The 18,481-nt window shown below is 41.3% G+C and overlaps 1 protein-coding gene across 3 annotated transcripts in view; it reads left to right on the top strand.

Moving 5' to 3' along the window:
• UBAP1 (ubiquitin associated protein 1) overlaps positions 1-18,481 on the top strand; it is a 100,767-nt gene that overhangs the window by 30,152 nt on the left and 52,134 nt on the right. For all 3 annotated transcript variants that reach the window (XM_053701039.1, XM_053701037.1, XM_053701038.1), the window contains 3 exons: positions 5,143-5,183; positions 5,278-5,402; positions 10,518-11,438. In XM_053701039.1, coding sequence (XP_053557014.1) covers positions 5,150-5,183; positions 5,278-5,402; positions 10,518-11,438 — 1,080 coding nt within the window. In that variant the 5' untranslated portion in view covers positions 5,143-5,149. The remainder of the gene's footprint in view (positions 1-5,142; positions 5,184-5,277; positions 5,403-10,517; positions 11,439-18,481) is intronic.

Genomic DNA, 18,481 nt, shown 5'->3' with positions numbered 1-18,481 from the left:
TTTATTATTTCAACTGTTATCCGTTTTGGGTATTAAGGGGTTAATCATCCTTTTGCTTGTGGGTGCAATTCTCTGCTAACTTTATACATTTTCTGTTAAAATTTGGTTGTTTTAACATATTTGGTTCATTGTTAATTCAACTGTCACATTTTTATGTTTCTTAAAGGCGCAGTAGCGTTTTTTATATAGCTTGTAAATTTATTTAAAAGTTTTTTTCCAAGCTTGCTATTGTTATTGCTAGTCTGTTTAAACACGTCTGACACAGATGAAGCTGTTTGTTCACTATGTTTAAAGGCCAATGTGGAGCCCAATAGAAATTTGTGCACTCAATGTATAGATGTTACTTTGAATAAAAGTCAAACTTTATATGTGAAAAAAATATCACCAGACAACGAGGGGGAAGTTATGCCGACTAACTCTCCTCACGTGTCAGTACCTTCGCCTCCCGCTCAGGAGGTGCGTGATATTGTGGCGCCAAGTACATCAGGGCGGCCCATACAAATCACTTTGCAAGACATGGCTAATGTTATGACTGAAGTACTATCTAAATTGCCAAAATTAAGAGGTATACGCGATCACTCTGGAGTAAGAACAGAGTGCGCTGATAATAATAGAGCCATGTCTGATACTGCGTCACAATTTGCAGAACATGAGGACGGAGAGCTTCATTCTGTGGGTGACGGATCTGATCCAAGTAAACTGGATTCAGACATTTCAAATTTTAAATTTAAGCTTGAGAACCTCCATGTATTACTAGGGGAGGTATTAGCGGCTCTGAATGATTGTAACACGGTTGCAATTCCAGAGAAAGTGTGTAGGCTGGATAAATATTTTGCGGTACCGGCGTGTACTGACGTTTTTCCTATACCTAAAAGGCTTACAGAAATTAACAAGGAGGGGGATAGACCCGGTGTGCCTTTTTCACCCCCTCCTATATTTAGAAAAATGTTTCCAATAGACGCCACCACACGGGACCTATGGCAGACGGTCCCTAAGGTGGAGGGAGCAGTTTCTACTCTGGCTAAGCGCACCACTATCCCGGTGGAGGATAGCTGTGCTTTTTCAGATCCAATGGATAAAAAGTTAGAGGGTTACCTTAAGAAAATGTTTGTTCAGCAAGGTTTTATATTACAACCCCTTGCATGCATTGCGCCTGTCACGGCTGCGGCGGCATTCTGGTTTGAGTCTCTGGAAGAGACCCTTAGCACAGCTCCATTGGATGAGATTATGAACAAGCTTAAAGCCCTTAAGCTAGCTAATTCATTTATTTCTGATGCCGTAGTACACTTAACCAAACTTACGGCTAAGAACTCCGGATTCGCCATTCAAGCGCGTAGAGCGCTGTGGCTTAAATCCTGGTCAGCTGATGTGACTTCTAAATCTAAATTGCTTAATATTCCTTACAAAGGGCAGACATTATTCGGGCCCGGTTTGAAAGAAATTATCGCTGACATTACTGGAGGTAAGGGCCATGCCCTGCCTCAAGACAGGGCCAAACCAAGGGCTAAACAGTCTAATTTTCGTGCCTTTCGTAACTTCAAGGCAGGAGCAGCATCAACTTCCTCCGCTCCAAGACAGGAAGGAACTGTTGCTCGCTACAGACAGGGCTGGAAACCTAACCAGTCCTGGAACAAGGGCAAGCAGGCCAGAAAACCTGCTGCTGCCCCTAAGACAGCATGAAGTGAGGGCCCCCGATCCGGAAACGGATCTAGTGGGGGGCAGACTTTCTCTCTTCGCCCAGGCTTAGGCAAGAGATGTCCAGGATCCCTGGGCGTTGGAGATCATATCTCAGGGATATCTTCTGGACTTCAAAGCTTCTCCTCCACAAGGGAGATTTCATCTTTCAAGGTTATCAGCAAACCAGATAAAGAAAGAGGCGTTTCTACGCTGTGTACAAGACCTCTTACTAATGGGAGTGATCCACCCAGTTCCGCGGTCGGAACACGGGCAAGGATTCTATTCAAATCTGTTTGTGGTTCCCAAAAAAGAGGGAACCTTCAGACCAATCTTGGATTTAAAGATCCTAAACAAATTCCTAAGAGTTCCATCGTTCAAAATGGAAACTATTCGAACCATCTTACCCATGATCCAAGAGGGTCAGTACATGACCACAGTGGATTTAAAGGATGCCTACCTTCACATACCGATTCACAAGGATCATTACCGGTATCTAAGATTTGCCTTCCTAAACAGGCATTACCAGTTTGTAGCTCTTCCCTTCGGGTTAGCTACGGCTCCAAGAATCTTTACAAAGGTTCTGGGCTCTCTTCTGGCGGTACTAAGACCGCGAGGCATAGCGGTAGCTCCGTACCTAGACGACATTCTGATACAAGCTTCAAGTTTCCAAACTGCCAAGTCTCATACAGAGTTAGTTCTGGCATTTCTAAGGTCGCATGGGTGGAAGGTGAACGTAGAAAAGAGTTCTCTATTGCCACTCACAAGAGTTCCCTTCTTAGGGACTCTTATAGATTCTGTAGAAATGAAAATTTACCTGACGGAGGACAGGTTATCAAAACTTCTAAATGCTTGCCGTGTCCTTCATTCCATTCAACACCCGTCAGTGGCTCAGTGCATGGAGGTAATCTGCTTAATGGTAGCGGCAATGGACATAGTACCTTTTGCGCGCCTGCATCTCAGACCGCTGCAATTGTGCATGCTAAGTCAGTGGAATGGGGATTACTCAGATTTGTCCCCTCTGCTAATTCTGGATCAAGAGACCAGAGATTCTCTTCTATGGTGGCTTTCTCGGCCACATCTGTCCAAGGGGATGCCCTTCCGCAGGCCAGATTGGACGATTGTAACAACAGACGCCAGCCTTCTAGGTTGGGGCGCAGTCTGGAATTCTCTGAAGGCTCAGGGATCATGGACTCAGGAGGAGAGACTCCTTCCAATAAACATTCTGGAATTAAGAGCAATTTTCAATGCTCTTCTGGCTTGGCCTCAGTTAGCAACTCTGAGGTTCATCAGGTTTCAGTCGGACAACATCACGACTGTGGCTTACATCAACCATCAAGGAGGAACAAGGAGTTCCCTAGCGATGATGGAAGTCTCAAAGATAATTCGCTGGGCAGAGTCTCACTCTTGCCACCTGTCAGCGATCCACATCCCAGGCGTGGAGAACTGGGAGGCGGATTTTCTAAGTCGCCAGACCTTTCATCCGGGGGAGTGGGAACTTCATCCGGAGGCGTTTGCCCAACTGCTTCATCATTGGGGCAAACCAGATCTGGATCTCATGGCGTCTCGCCAGAACGCCAAGCTTCCTTGTTACGGATCCAGGTCCAGGGACCCGGGAGCGGTACTGATAGATGCTCTGACAGCACCCTGGGTCTTCAACATGGCTTATGTGTTTCCACCTTTCCCGATGCTTCCTCGATTGATTGCCAGGATCAAACAGGAGAGAGCATCGGTGATTCTAATAGCGCCTGCGTGGCCACGCAGGACCTGGTATGCAGATCTAGTGGACATGTCGTCCTGTCCACCATGGTCTCTGCCTCTGAGACAGGACCTTCTGATTCAGGGTCCTTTCAAACATCCAAATCTAATTTCTCTGAGGCTGACTGCATGGAGATTGAACGCTTGATTCTATCAAAGCGGGGATTCTCGGAGTCAGTGATTGATACCTTTAATACAGGCTAGGAAACCTGTTACCAGGAAAATTTACCATAAAATGTGGCGTAAATACTTATATTGGTGCGAATCCAAGAGTTACTCATGGAGTAAGGTTAGGATTCCTAGGATATTGTCTTTTCTACAAGAAGGTTTAGAAAAGGGTTTATCTGCTAGTTCGTTAAAGGGACAGATTTCAGCTCTGTCTATCCTTTTACACAAACGTCTGGCAGAAGTTCCAGACGTTCAGGATTTTTGTCAGGCTTTGGCTAGGATTAAGCCTGTGTTTAAGACTGTTGCTCCGCCGTGGAGCTTAAACTTAGTTCTTAACGTTCTGCAAGGTGTTCCGTTTGAACCCCTTCATTCCATTGATATCAAGCTGTTATCTTGGAAAGTTCTGTTTTTAATGGCTATTTCCTCGGCTCGAAGAGTCTCTGAGTTATCGGCCTTACATTGTGATTCTCCTTATCTGATTTTTCATTCAGACAAGGTAGTTCTGCGTACTAAACCTGGGTTCTTACCTAAGGTAGTCACTAACAAGAATATCAATCAAGAGATTGTTGTTCCATCATTGTGCCCTAACCCTTCTTCAAAGAAGGAACGACTTCTGCACAATCTGGACGTCGTCCGTGCCCTGAAATTTTATTTGCAGGCAACTAAAGATTTTCGTCAAACTTCTTCCCTGTTTGTCGTTTATTCTGGACAGAGGAGAGGTCAAAAAGCTTCGGCTACCTCTCTCTCTTTTTGGCTTCGTAGCATAATACGTTTAGCCTATGAGACTGCTGGACAGCAGCCTCCTGAAAGGATTACGGCTCATTCTACTAGAGCTGTGGCTTCCACTTGGGCCTTTAAGAATGAGGCCTCTGTTGAACAGATTTGCAAGGCTGCAACTTGGTCTTCACTTCACACTTTTTCAAAATTTTACAAATTTTACACTTTTGCTTCTTCGGAGGCTGTTTTTGGGAGAGAGGTTCTACAGGCAGTGGTTCCTTCCGTGTAAAGATCCTGCCTGTCCCTCCCGTCATCCGTGTACTTTTAGCTTTGGTATTGGTATCCCATAAGTAATGGATGACCCGTGGACTGACTACACTTAACAGGAGAAAATATAATTTATGCTTACCTGATAAATTCATTTCTCCTGTAGTGTAGTCAGTCCACGGCCCGCCCTGTTTTTTACGGCAGGTCTAAATTTTAATTAAACTCCAGTCACCACTGCACCCTATAGTTTCTCCTTTCTCGTTTGGTTTCGGTCGAATGACTGGATATGACGTAGAGGGGAGGAGCTATATAGCAGCTCTGCTTGGGTGATCCTCTTGCACTTCCTGTTAGGGAGGAGATATAATCCCATAAGTAATGGATGACCCGTGGACTGACTACACTACAGGAGAAATGAATTTATCAGGTAAGCATAAATTATATTTTTGTTATGCAAGCCGATTTAGTAAAGTTAACGAACTTTTAAAAGAGATAAAAAATATTTATATATTTTTTTGCAAATTATTATTTATATATATATATATATTTATTTTTTTGCAGACTCTAAATGGCTTCTAGGAAGTCTGCTTCAGATTTACAAGGTAAGTACATTAATTAGGTTGGAATGTTGCTCACAAGCGTAGTCTGCAAGGATCATCTTCTGTATTTGGTAACAATGTGTTTGTTTTTTACTAGGGCCTTTTAGTTACCTAGAGGATGTCCCGTTCAAAATTGGTGACAAGTTTAAGGTGCCTGATAAAGTTGGACTTCCCATTGGATTCTGCATGCCTGATATCACCGAGCTTGTGAGAGAGGTTCATGTAAGTTTCAGATAATCAAATACCAATCAAACCAGCCATCTCTTCTAGTTCCAGCTGAGCGTTTACACTGGAGTCTCAGCTTGCTTATGGGTTGTGATTGTAAATGCTGTATGCTAAAGCTTTTTTGTCCATAACCACTCATGTGATTACAGTAAATGTTTGTATCTTAACAAGCAAAGAAGCCCTTATGACTACAGTCTGTATTAGTCATACTATGTCCCAAAATCACTTCCTTGTTATTTTTAGGACTAAATTAAATAGTGTATAATATAAAGGGACAATAAAGTCAAATAACATTTTAATGATTCAGATACAACATGCAATTTTACTTCTATAGTTTGCTTTGTTCTGTTTGTATCTGGTTTTTTTTTTTTTTTTTTTAAGCATACCTAGGTAGATTCAGGATCAGCAATGCACTACTGGGAGCTAGCTGCTGATTGGTGGCTGCATATCTATATCTCTTGTAAATGGCTCACCCTCCTAATGTATTCAGCTAGCTCCTAGTAGTGCATTGCTGCTCTTTCAACTGAGAATACCAAGAGAATTAAACAGATTTGGTAATTTGAAGTAAATTGAAAAGTTGTTTAAAATTCTATGCTCTGTCTGAATCAGAAAAGAAAAAAAAAAGGGGGGGTTTTAGGTCCCTTATAAAAATACTTGTGTTACTATGATTAGAAGTTCAATCCTTTTTTATACGGTGGATTTCTGAGCTTTGTAATATTATTTGTAAGGTAGATTTGTGCATGATTTATGTCATTCACTTCATATCATCCTTATGATCATATCACATTGCTTTAGGCGCATATCTATGGAGTTTTATTGTAATTATTGATGAACATTTTATCTTCTAAAAGACCATATGCAACTATGTAGGGAGCCAGGGGTTGCCATTTGCTGTGGAAACATCCGGTGCCACTCTGTCACATTATGCAAGGTGTGCCTAGGGAACTCCCAATATGACCACAGTTTCCCTGTTTATATTGTAAGCTTACTTAGCTGATGTGATGAACTGTTACATTGTCTACTCTGTGGCTATAAATAATAAAAGGTACAGAGTTGTCTTCTGTATTTTGTGCTCTCAATGGCCTTCAAATCTCTCTGAAACAAACACAAAAATGGGAACTGTGTTCTTCCTGTATAATCCTTTTGTTTTTCTAGTTTGGGAGAAGTAAAATTTTCCCTTTTGTGTTGCACTAAACAGTCTTTTGTTTTAATATATCGTTAATTCATAGGTCTTTGTTTAAATCTCGTGATGGACGTCTTATTTGTTTCCGTTTAGTAAAGAGAAAATAGATCAATGCGTATCATAAAGGCGCCCTAGATGTATTTCATGAGGCACAAAACACCTTGTAATTTCAAGACCTTTATTTTGTCTTATAACTTGGATATCCATGGTCATAATGTTATCAAATGTTAGTATTGGTTTGCAGTTCCTTATGTAATCCCCACTGCTGAGGCCAATTAGAGCCATGTGTGCAGCAGGGTTAGCCTTGAGAAATGTGTAAGGTGCATTTGCAGTTTTCAGAATTGGATAACCCTCAATTTAAAATTTAAAGAAGAGTACAAAATGGCAAAATGATACACAAGCTGATACATAAAAGCAGACAAAAACACTGACTTAAAGGGACAGTCTAGTTAAAACTCATTATTCAGAAAGGGAATGCAATTTTAGACAATTTTACAATTCACTTTTATCATATTTGCTTTGTTCTTTGTTGAAAGCTAAACCTAGATAGGCTTGTATGCTAATTTCTAAGCCCTTGAAGGCCGCCACTTATTTCAATGCATTTGGCAGTTTTTCACAGCTAGAGGGTGTTAGTTCATGTGTGCCAAACATTTTGATCACGCCAATGGAGTTACTTATTAGAGGGCACTGATTGGCTAAATGCAAGTCTGTCGAAAGATGAACTGAAATAAGGGGGCAGTCTGCAAAGGCTTAGATACAAGGTAATCACAGAGGTAAAAAGTATATTAATGTAACTGTTGGTTATGCAAAACAGGGGAATGGGTAATAAAGGGATTATCTAGCTTTCTAAACAATAAGAATTCTGGAGAAGACTGTCCTTTTAAGACAGAAATTGTTATGTATTTGGAGAGAGATATAGATATGGAGAATTGTTAGCATTTGATTCTTTTCTGCAAAATATTTATTTATTTATATATATATATATATATATATATATATATATCTATATATATATATATATCTCTATATATATATATATATATATATATATATATATCTCACAGTATAATTCATATACTGTAATGCTTTACCAGTCCTTAAAAGTAATTGCAGAAAAAGTATTGCTATATATGGAGTACATGGTCATTAATCTAGTGTTTCGCAGTTATGTATTGGGGCCTGTTTAGAAGGTCTATAAAGAATATTGCTATTAAGTATCCAGACAAAATATTCTGTTTTGTTGTGCGATTACAGTTTAAGGTTTACATTCCTAAAAGGGATATTAAAGGGACAGTCTAGTCCAAAACAAACTTTCATTATTCAGATAGGGCATGTCATTTTTATACAATTTTCCAATTTACTACTATCACTAATTTTGCTCTGTTCTCTTTGTTTTCTTAGTTGAAAGATAAATCTAGTAGGTTCATATGCTAATTTCTAAGCCCTTAAAGGCCGCCTTTTAGCTCATGGCATTTTGACAGTTTTTCGCCACTAGAGGGTGTTAGTTCATGTATTTTATATAGTTAACACTGTGCTCACGCACGTGGAGTACCTAGGAGCCAGCACTGATTGGCTAAAATGCAAGTCTGTCAAAAGGACTGAAATAAGGGGGCAGTTTGCAGAGGCTCAGATACAAGATAATCAGAGGTAAAAAGTGTATTAATATAACTTAATATAACATGTTGGTTATGCAAAACTAGGGAATGGGTAATAAAGGGATTATCTATCTTTTTTTACAAAAGGAGCACTGTTTAATTTTGCTTTTAATGCAGTGGTCGGCAAATCTGTTTAAAATTTAGGAGCCAGAAACACTTAGGGGTTAGACAGTTGTATTTGTATACAGATATATGGAGAATAACACAAAAAGTTGGGAGCCATGGCTAAAATTCTAGGAGCCAGTGGCTTCCTGGCTCCTAGGTTTGTCATACCCTGATTTAATGGGTAAAAAAAGAGAAGCTGAAACGAATAGACAGATGAGTTTTTAGCATTACAAAGTATAGAAGAATTTTACTGATATCAACAAAGGAATGAGATGTGGGCAGCTTTTTCCCTGAAATAAAGTGTATGATAGCAGCAAGTGTGACATGTTGGTCTCAGAAGAGATGCTAATGGTACCTGGATTAAAGTCTTCGTTTCTGGAACTGTGTCTTCATCCAGAAGATCAAAAGTCCATAACAAATATATAGTCTATGTAGTCTAAACCAGGCTGACAAAATTACATCACAGTTAGAAAGCATTAAGAATATAAAAAAGCCATAAAGGGACATTAAATGCTAAATCTATTTTTGTACACATAGTACTGAGGTTACTCCCTGCCTTGCTTTTATCATGGGTGCAGCCGTGTAGAAATCTAGCTTTCACAACATGTGCAGCCACTCTCCTTTAGATACCTGCAGTGTAACACAGATTCCAAAATGGGCTCACCTATAAGAGGAAAATGCACTGGGGAATTCTGGGATGCATTGAACCAACGTCGATCCGTATAGCTTTGCAACGTGCAGAGAGAGGATGGGATGTTGTAAAACATTAGGACATTAAACTTCAGGTTTTTTTCTGCAATAGATTTGCTGGCCTTGAGTTTCTGTAATTCTATATTCTTATACCTCTCAGGTGTTTGATTAGTTGCCGCCCACCCTGCTCAATAAGTCCGCATTACATGCCTTTGTAGCTTTAGAGGCTCTATTGCAGAGTAGCAGGAGCACACTTTGATCTATAGGGCTGGCAATGGGGCGTCTGTGGAGTGCAGTGACAGGCAATATTAATACCCAGGGATAAGTACTGCATCTTTCTGTGCTGCGTCAGTTACAGGGGATCCTGTGTATGAGATTTCTGTATCCTAATTCTACTGCATGATGTTATAACCTGGCAACAGTTTCAAAACATCTTGCATAGTCATTAAAGGGACAAAATTAAAATATGCATGCCAGTTCTGACTAGAAGTATTTTTGAAATCGACTTGTGTTTGCAAAAATGAATATAGTAAATGATAGCATTCTATTAAAATACTTCCATTCAAAACACAATTTCTCCTGTGCAATAAGTTTGTGTCCCGGTGAGTACTATGTAACATGTTGCTTGTATGCTAGTTCTTGCTTATTGATTATAGAGTGTGTTTGTGATTTATTTTGTCTCGGTTACTACTGAAGGATCATACATTTCCTGATATGATTAGGATGTGGTTACTTTAGGGAAAATGCTGAGCACCATGTGACCTGTGACTGCTGGTTCTTGTAAAACCTGACATCCTCATGTAACAGACTGCACATAAACATGGGCTCAGCATGTATATGGCAGCAGTTTTGCAAGAATTGTATCCATTCGCAAGCGCACTAGGTAGCAGCACTATTTCCTGCCATGTAGTGCAGCAGATGCCTACGTAGGTATCTCTTCAACAAAGAACATCATAGGAATGAAGCAAATTTCAAAATAGATGTAAGTTAGGAACTTTTTTTTAAATGGTCTGATTCTCAAAAGAAAATGTTTTGGTTTCATATCCGTTTAACTTTGAAGTTTGCCAGAAAAAAGTCTAATACTTATTTGAAATTCAAAGCAACTGCTATTGCTTTTGTCTTTTTTTTTATTTTTCAGTTTTGCAAGTTTACCGTATTTAATGGACCTTTAATCTGTATTTAAGAGGCGCAGCTGCACATATGGGTGTAGTTTTGCATATTATCATATCAAATGACCAGCCATTAACCTGAATATAGGTCACTACAGACTGGTTCTATGCTTAAATATGGCGTGCATTTGTAGCCTAACAGATTGCCAGACGGAATAAGGGAGTTGTGCATAAACCGTTAATTACTGAGCTTCACTCTTAGTAATTATTCACATTCACTTCATATCTTAGTTTTACCTCATTATTTAATTAAAATGTCACTGTATTGTTGTGGCCCAGAGACTAATTACTGTCCCCTTTGGTTTTGCAGTATGATTTCTCTCTTGAGAAAAAAACAATTAAATGGGCTGAAGAAATTAAACAAATTAAAGCTGCGCAGAAAGAGGCAGAGCTAAAGGCCGAGGCTGCTATTTCCCACTCTGATGATGGGGCATCTGGCTGCAATGAGGGAAATGAAGGGATGGACTTCCCGCCTCCTATTAACCCTGTTCATGCCAGCCTCCAGCATAATAATATACTCACGCCCACTCCTGCCAACAACAGTGCCATCCCTTCTAAAGTGAGCAGCCCTCCGCACATCAATGCTGACTTCAACCCTGCTGACTTTGAGTGTGAAGAGGATCCATTTGACAAGTTAGAATTAAAAACCCTTGATGACAAGGAAGAATTAAGAAATATTCTTGGTGTCCAGGCCAGGTCTGCTGTTGTAAACCAAGACATAAATAAGGATAATTCCTCAGAGGCAGGTAAGGGGCAGGACCCTGCATCTGCTGTTAAGGAGGAGGATGTCCCAACCGCCGTGGATCAAGTTACCTTGGACTTCAAGCTCCTTCGCAAACCCAATGGCTTTATTAATTTACCACAGTTAGAAAACTGTGAACTAATGCCCCCGTCTTCCAACGTATCCCTTTCTCCTTTCACTTCAGTCAGCAATATCAAATCCCTTTCATTTCCCAAACTTGACTCTGATGATGGTGATCAGAAAATGACAAAGTTTTCAAGCACTTTGCACAGCACTACCTGCCTCCCCAACAGCACTTTTCTGGACACCTTAAAAGCCTGCTCTCAGCATAACGCCAACAAACTAAATGGGCACCATGCACTGGGGAATTCTGGGATGCATTTGGACAATGTGAGTGGACAGCCAGTTTTACCTTCACCTGCAGCAGCAGCTACGCTGGTAGCTTGTACAGAAGGAACAGCACAGATCTGCCTAAACAATGACAGCAAGGTAGGGTTGTGATGGTGAATGGTTATTTTATAAAGAACATGCATAGCATACACAGAGTTGACATACAAAGAACAGGGAATAGTACCAAGCACGGATGGAATTAAGAGGCAGGTAGCCAGAACAGGACATTAGTGGTTGACCTTTTTTTGGGGATGATGATGATTTCTTTTTCTCCAACATTGGTGTGTCCGGTCCACGGCGTCATCCTTACTTGTGGGAAAATCTCTTCCCCAACAGGAAATGGCAAAGAGTCCCAGCAAAGCTGGCCATATAGTAGTCCCTTCTAGGCTCCGCCCACCCCAGTCATTCTCTTTGCCGTTGCACAGGCAACATCTCCACGGAGATGGTTAAGAGTATGTGGTGTTTAGTTGTAGTTTTTTATTCTACTATCAAGAGTTTGTTATTTTAAAATAGTGCTGGTATGTACTATTTATTCTGAAACAGAAAAAGATGAAGAGTTCTGTTTGTGAGAGGAAGATGATTTTAGCAGACAGTAACTAAAATCGTTTGCTGTTTCCACATAGGACTGTTGAGATGAAATAACTTCAGTTGGGGGAAACAGTTAGCAGACTTTTCTGCTTAAGGTATGACTAGGCATATTTCTAACAAGACTGTGTAATGCTGGAAGGCTGTCATTTCCCCTCATGGGGACCGGTAAGCCATTTTCTTAGTCTCAAACAGAATAAAGGGCTTAATATGGGCTATAAAACTGGTAGACACTTTTATGGGCAAAATCGATTGCTTTATTTGGGCATTTTATACATGTTTATGCTTGTTATTCACACTTATAAACTTGGGGAACGTTTTTTAATGTCAGGCACTGTGTTAGACACCTTTCCAGTCAGGAAGGGCCTTCCCAGTTGTAGGCTGAGCCTCATTTTCGCGCCATTACTGCGCAGTTACTTTTGAGAGCAAGACATGCAGATGCATGTGTGAGGATCTGAAAGTAGTTGGAAAAGTTCCTAGAAGGCTTCATTTGGTATCGTATTTCCCCCTGGGTTTGGTAAAGTCGCAGCAAAGGCTGTAGCTGGGACTGTAGAGGGGTTAAAACTGTAACCGGCTCCGGTTTAGTTATTTTAAGGGTTAAAGCTCTGAAAATTGGTGTGCAATACTTTGAATGCTTTAAGACACTGTGGTAAATTTTGAACAATTCCTTCATACTTTTTCACATATTCAGTAATAAAGTGTGCTCTGTTTAAAATTTAAAGAGACAGTAACGGTTTGGTTTTAAAACGGTTTTTGTGCTTTATTGACAAGTTTAAGCCTGTTTAACATGTCTGTACCTTCAGATAAGCTATGTTCTATATGTATGAAAGTCAATGTGTCTCCCCCTTCAAAATTGTGTGATAATTGTGCCATAGCGTCCAAACAAAGTAAGGACAGTACTGCCACAAATAGTAAAGTTGCCCAAGATGATTCATCAGATATAGGGAGTAGACATAGTTCTACATCATCTCCTTCTGTGTCTATACCAGTTTTGCCCACGCAGGAGGCCCCTAGTACTTCTAGCGCGCCAATGCTTATTACTATGCAACAATTGACGGCTGTAATGGATAACTCCATAGCAAATATTTTATCCAAAATGCCTGCATATCAGAGAGAGCGCGATTGCTCTGTTTTAAACACTGAAGAGCAGGAGGGCGCTGATGATAATTGCTCTGTCATACCCTCACACCAATCTGAAGGGGCCATGAGGGAGGTTTTGTCAGATGGGGAAATTTCAGATTCAGGAAAAATTTCTCAACAGGCTGAACCTGATGTTGTGACATTTAAATTTAAATTAGAGCATCTCCGCGCACTGCTTAAGGAGGTGTTATCTACTCTGGATGATTGTGACAACCTGGTCATTCCAGAAAAATTATGCAAGATGGACAAGTTCCTAGAGGTTCTGGTGCACCCCGACGCTTTTCCTATACCCAAGCGGGTGGCGGACATAGTGAATAAGGAGTGGGAGAAGCCCGGCATACCTTTTGTCCCCCCTCCTATATTTAAGAAATTATTTCCTATGGTCAACCCCAGAAAGGACTTATGGCAGACAGTCCCTAAGGTCGAGGGGGCAGTTTCTACTCTAAACAAGCGCACTACTATTCCTATTGAGGATAATTGGGCTTTCAAAGATCCTATGGATAAAAAATTGGAGGGTTTGCTTAAAATGATTTTTGTACAGCAAGGTTACCTTCTGCAACCCATTTCGTGCATTGTTCCTGTCACTACAGCAGCGTGGTTCTGGTTCGAGGAACTAGAAAAGTCGCTCAGTAGAGACTCCATATGAGGAGGTTATGGACAGAGTTCACGCACTTAAGTTGGCTAATTCTTTTATTTTAGATGCCGCTTTGTAATTGGCTAGATTAGCGGCGAAAAATTCAGGGTTTGCAATTGTGGCGCGCAGAGCGCTTTGGCTAAAGTCTTGGTCAGCGGATGTATCATCCAAGACAAAATTGCTTACTATCCCCTTCAAGGGTAAAACTCTCTTTGGGCCAGAATTGAAAGAGATTATCTCAGACATCACTGGGGGAAAGGGCCACGCCCTCCCACAAGATAGGCCTTTCAAAGCCAAGAAGAAGTCTAATTTTCGTTCCTTTCGTAATTTCAGGAACGGACCGGCCTCTAATTCTGCATCCTCTAAGCAAGAGGGTAATGCTTCACAAACCAAACCAGCCTGGAAACCGATGCAAGGCTGGAACAATGGTAAGCAGGCCAAGAAGCCTGCTGCTGCTAACAAAACAGCATGAAGGAGTAGCCCCCGATCCGGGACCGGATCTAGTAGGGGGCAGACTCTCTCTCTTTGCTCAGGCTTGGGCAAGAGATGTTCAGGATCCCTGGACACTAGAAATAGTTTCTCAGGGTTATCTTCTGGAATTCAAGGAACTACCCCCAAGGGGAAGGTTCCACATGTCTCACTTATCCTCAAACCAAATAAAGAGACAGGCATTCTTACATTGTGTAGAAGACCTGTTAAAGATGGGAGTGATACACCCAGTTCCATCGGCGGAACAAGGAATGGGATTTTACTCAAATCTGTTTGTAGTTCCCAAAAAAGAGGGAACTTTCAGACCAATTCTGGATTTAAAGATCCTAAACAAATTTTTCAGAGTACCATCGTTCAAAATGGAAACCATTCGAACGATTCTACCTACAATCCAGGAAGGTCAATTTATGACTACCGTGGATCTAAAGGATGCGTATCTTCATATTCCTATCCACAAAGAACATCATCAGTTCCTAAGGTTCGCCTTTCTGGACAAACATTACCAGTTTGTGGCCCTCCCATTCGGGTTAGCCACTGCTCCAAGGATTTTCACAAAGGTACTCGGGTCCCTTCTAGCGGTTCTAAGACCAAGGGGCATTGCAGTAGTACCGTACTTGGACGACATTCTAATACAAGCGTTGTCTCTTTCAAAGGAAAAGGCTCACACAGACATCGTTCTGGCCTTTCTCAGATCTCACGGATGGAAGGTGAACATAGAAAAAAGTTCCCTGTCTCCATCGACAAGAGTTCCCTTCTTGGGAACAATAATAGATTCTTTAGAAATGAGGATTTTCCTGACAGAAGTCAGAAAGTCAAAACTTCTAAACGCTTGTCAAGTTCTTCATTCTATTCCTCGTCCTTCCGTAGCTCAGTGCATGGAAGTAGTAGGGTTGATGGTTGCAGCAATGGACATAGTTCCTTTTGCGCGAATTCATCTAAGACCATTACAACTGTGCATGCTGAAACAGTGGAATGGGGACTATACAGACTTGTCTCCAGTGATTCAAGTAGATCAGAAGACCAGAGACTCACTCCGTTGGTGGCTAACCCTGGACGACCTGTCCCAGGGAATGAGCTTCCGCAGAACAGAGTGGGTCATCGTCACGACCAACGCCAGTCTAGTGGGCTGGGGTGCGGTCTGGGAATCCCTGAAAGCTCAGGGACTTTGGTCTCGGGAAGAGTCTCTTCTCCCGATAAACATTCTGGAACTAAGAGCGATATTCAATGCTCTCAGGGCTTGGCCTCAACTAGCAAAGGCCAGATTCATAAGATTCCAATCAGACAACATGACTGTTGCTTATATCAATCATCAGGGGGGAACAAGGAGTTCCCTGGCGATGAAAGAAATGACCAAAATAATAAAATGGGCGGAGGATCACTCCTGCCACCTATCTGCGATCCACATCCCAGGTGTGGAAAACTGTGAGGCGGATTATCTGAGTCGTCAGACTTTCCATCCGGGGGAGTGGGAACTCCACCCGGAGATCTTTGCCCAATTGACTCAATTATGGGGCATTCCAGATATGGATCTGATCTGGCGTCTCGTCAGAACTTCAAGGTTCCTTGCTACGGGTCCAGATCCAGGGATCCCAAGGCGACTCTAGTGGATGCACTAGTAACGCCTTGGTCCTTCAACCTAGCTTATGTGTTTCCACCGTTTCCTCTCATTCCCAGGCTGGTAGCCAGGATCAAGCAGGAGAGGGCCTTGGTGATCTTGATAGCTCCTGCGTGGCCACGCAGGACTTGGTATGCAGACCTGGTGAATATGTCATCGGTTCCACCATGGAAGCTACCTTTGAGACAGGACCTTCTTGTACAGGGTCCATTCGAACATCCAAATCTGGTCTCTCTCCAGCTGACGGCTTGGAGATTGAACGCTTGATTCTATCAAAGCGTGATTTTTCAGATTCTGTGATTGATACTCTGGTTCAAGCCAGAAAACCGGTAACTAGAAAAATTTACCATAAAATATGGAAAAGATATATCTGCTGGTGTGAATCCAAGGGATTCCCATGGAATAAGATCAAAATTCCTAAGATCCTTTCCTTTCTACAAGAAGGTTTGGATAAAGGATTATCAGCGAGTTCTCTAAAGGGACAGATTTCTGCTTTATCTGTCTTACTACACAAACGACTGGCAGCTGTGCCAGATGTTCAAGCATTTGTTCAGTCTCTGGTTAGGATCAAGCCTGTTTACAGACCTTTGACTCCTCCCTGGAGTTTAAATCTAGTTCTTTCAGTTCTCCAAGGGGTTCCGTTTGAACCTTTACATTCCATAGATATTAAGTTGTTATCTTGGAAAGTTTTGTTTTTGGTTGCTATTTCTTCTGCTAGAAGAGTTTCTGAGTTATCTGCTCTGCAGTGTACTCCGCCCTATCTGGTGTTCCATTCAGATAAGGTTGTTTTGCGTACTAAGCCTGGTTTTCTTCCAAAGGTTGTTTCCAACAAAAATATTAACCAGGAGATAGTTGTACCTTCTTTGTGTCCGAATCCAGTTTCAAAGCAGGAACGTTTGCTACACAATTTAGATGTAGTCCGTGCTCTAAAATTCTATTTAGAAGCTACAAAAGAGTTCAGACAAACATCTTCTCTGTCGTCTATTCTGGTAAAAGGAGAGGTCAAAAAGCGACTTCTACCTCTCTTTCCTTTTGGCTTAAAAACATCATCCGATTGGCTTACGAGACTGCTGGACGGCAGCCTCCTGAAAGAATCACAGCTCACTCTACTAGGGCTGTGGCTTCCACATGGGCCTTCAAGAACGAGGCTTCTGTTGATCAGATATGTAAGGCAGCGACTTGGTCTTCACTGCACACTTTTGCCAAATTTTACAAATTTGATACTTTTGCTTCTTCGGAGGCTATTTTTGGGAGAAAGGTTTTGCAAGCCGTGGTGCCTTCCGTTTAGGTAACCTGATTTGCTCCCTCCCTTCATCCGTGTCCTAAAGCTTTGGTATTGGTTCCCACAAGTAAGGATGATGCCGTGGACCGGACACACCAATGTTGGAGAAAACAGAATTTATGCTTACCTGATAAATTACTTTCTCCAACTGTGTGTCCGGTCCACGGCCCGCCCTGGTTTTTTAATCAGGTTTGATGAATTATTTTCTCTAACTACAGTCACCACGGCACCCTATAGTTTCTCCTATTTTTTCCTCCTGTCCGTCGGTCGAATGACTGGGGTGGGCGGAGCCTAGGAGGGACTATATGGCCAGCTTTGCTGGGACTCTTTGCCATTTCCTGTTGGGGAAGAGATATTCCCACAAGTAAGGATGACGCCGTGGACCGGACACACCGTTGGAGAAAGTAATTTATCAGGTAAGCATAAATTCTGTGTTTGCTGTTTTTTTTTTTTAAAGGGACATTAAACTCAAAAAATTACTTTTATTATTCAGATAGAGAATACAATTTTAAAAAAAGTTTCTAATTTACGTCTATCAAATTTGCTTCGTTCTCTTGTTATACTTTTGTTGAAGGGATAAGTAGGTAGTGTGCACATGCCTGAAGCACTACATGACCGGAAGTAATGCTGCCATGCTCCTGCTAATGTATAACATTGTTGCAAAACTGCTGCCATATAGTGCAGTCGACACGTGCACACTCATGAGCTTACATCCCTGCTTTTCAACAAAGGATAGCAAGAAAACGAAGACAATTTGATAACAGAAGTAAATTGGAAAGTTGTTTAAAATTGTATGTTCTATCTGAATCATGAAAGAAAATGTTTTGGGTTTTATGTCCCTTTAAGGACTGGGCATTTCGGACTAAAACTTTCCCAAAAGACCAGAGCATTTTTGCCATCACTACATTTAAACAGAAATAGAGCCTTGTTTTATTTTATTTTTTATCAAAACTATAAATATATACACATACACACACACATACACACACACATACACACACACATACACACACACACACACACATACACACACACACACACACACACACACACCCCTCTCGGTGTACAACGGTTCAATTTGCACCGTTTCAGAATAACAACCTTTTTTTTCAGTCATGTGACTGCTATTGAAAAGCATTGAGAAGCAGTGCATTGATTAAAATAGCCAGTAGGTGGAGCTGTCTGCTTGTGTTGCAGAAAAGTCAAGCAAGCTGAAATTAATCAGTTTAACCAGACCTGAGCTATCGAGCAGCTTGCAAGGAACAAGATCTTCCTGTCTATAAATCAGTCCAGATTGAATGCATAGAAAGAACTGTTTGCACAGAAATGCAAGTAAACTCTGTGTTCATTTAACTTAGATTAATTATATATTCTGTGTTGTGTGATTATTTTATTAG

The sequence above is a fragment of the Bombina bombina genome, chromosome 2 (assembly GCF_027579735.1).
Source record: "Bombina bombina isolate aBomBom1 chromosome 2, aBomBom1.pri, whole genome shotgun sequence".
NCBI classification, from domain to species: Eukaryota; Metazoa; Chordata; class Amphibia; order Anura; family Bombinatoridae; genus Bombina; species Bombina bombina.
Note: the sequence above shows the minus strand (reverse complement) of the source record. Positions and strands in the feature narration are given on the sequence as shown.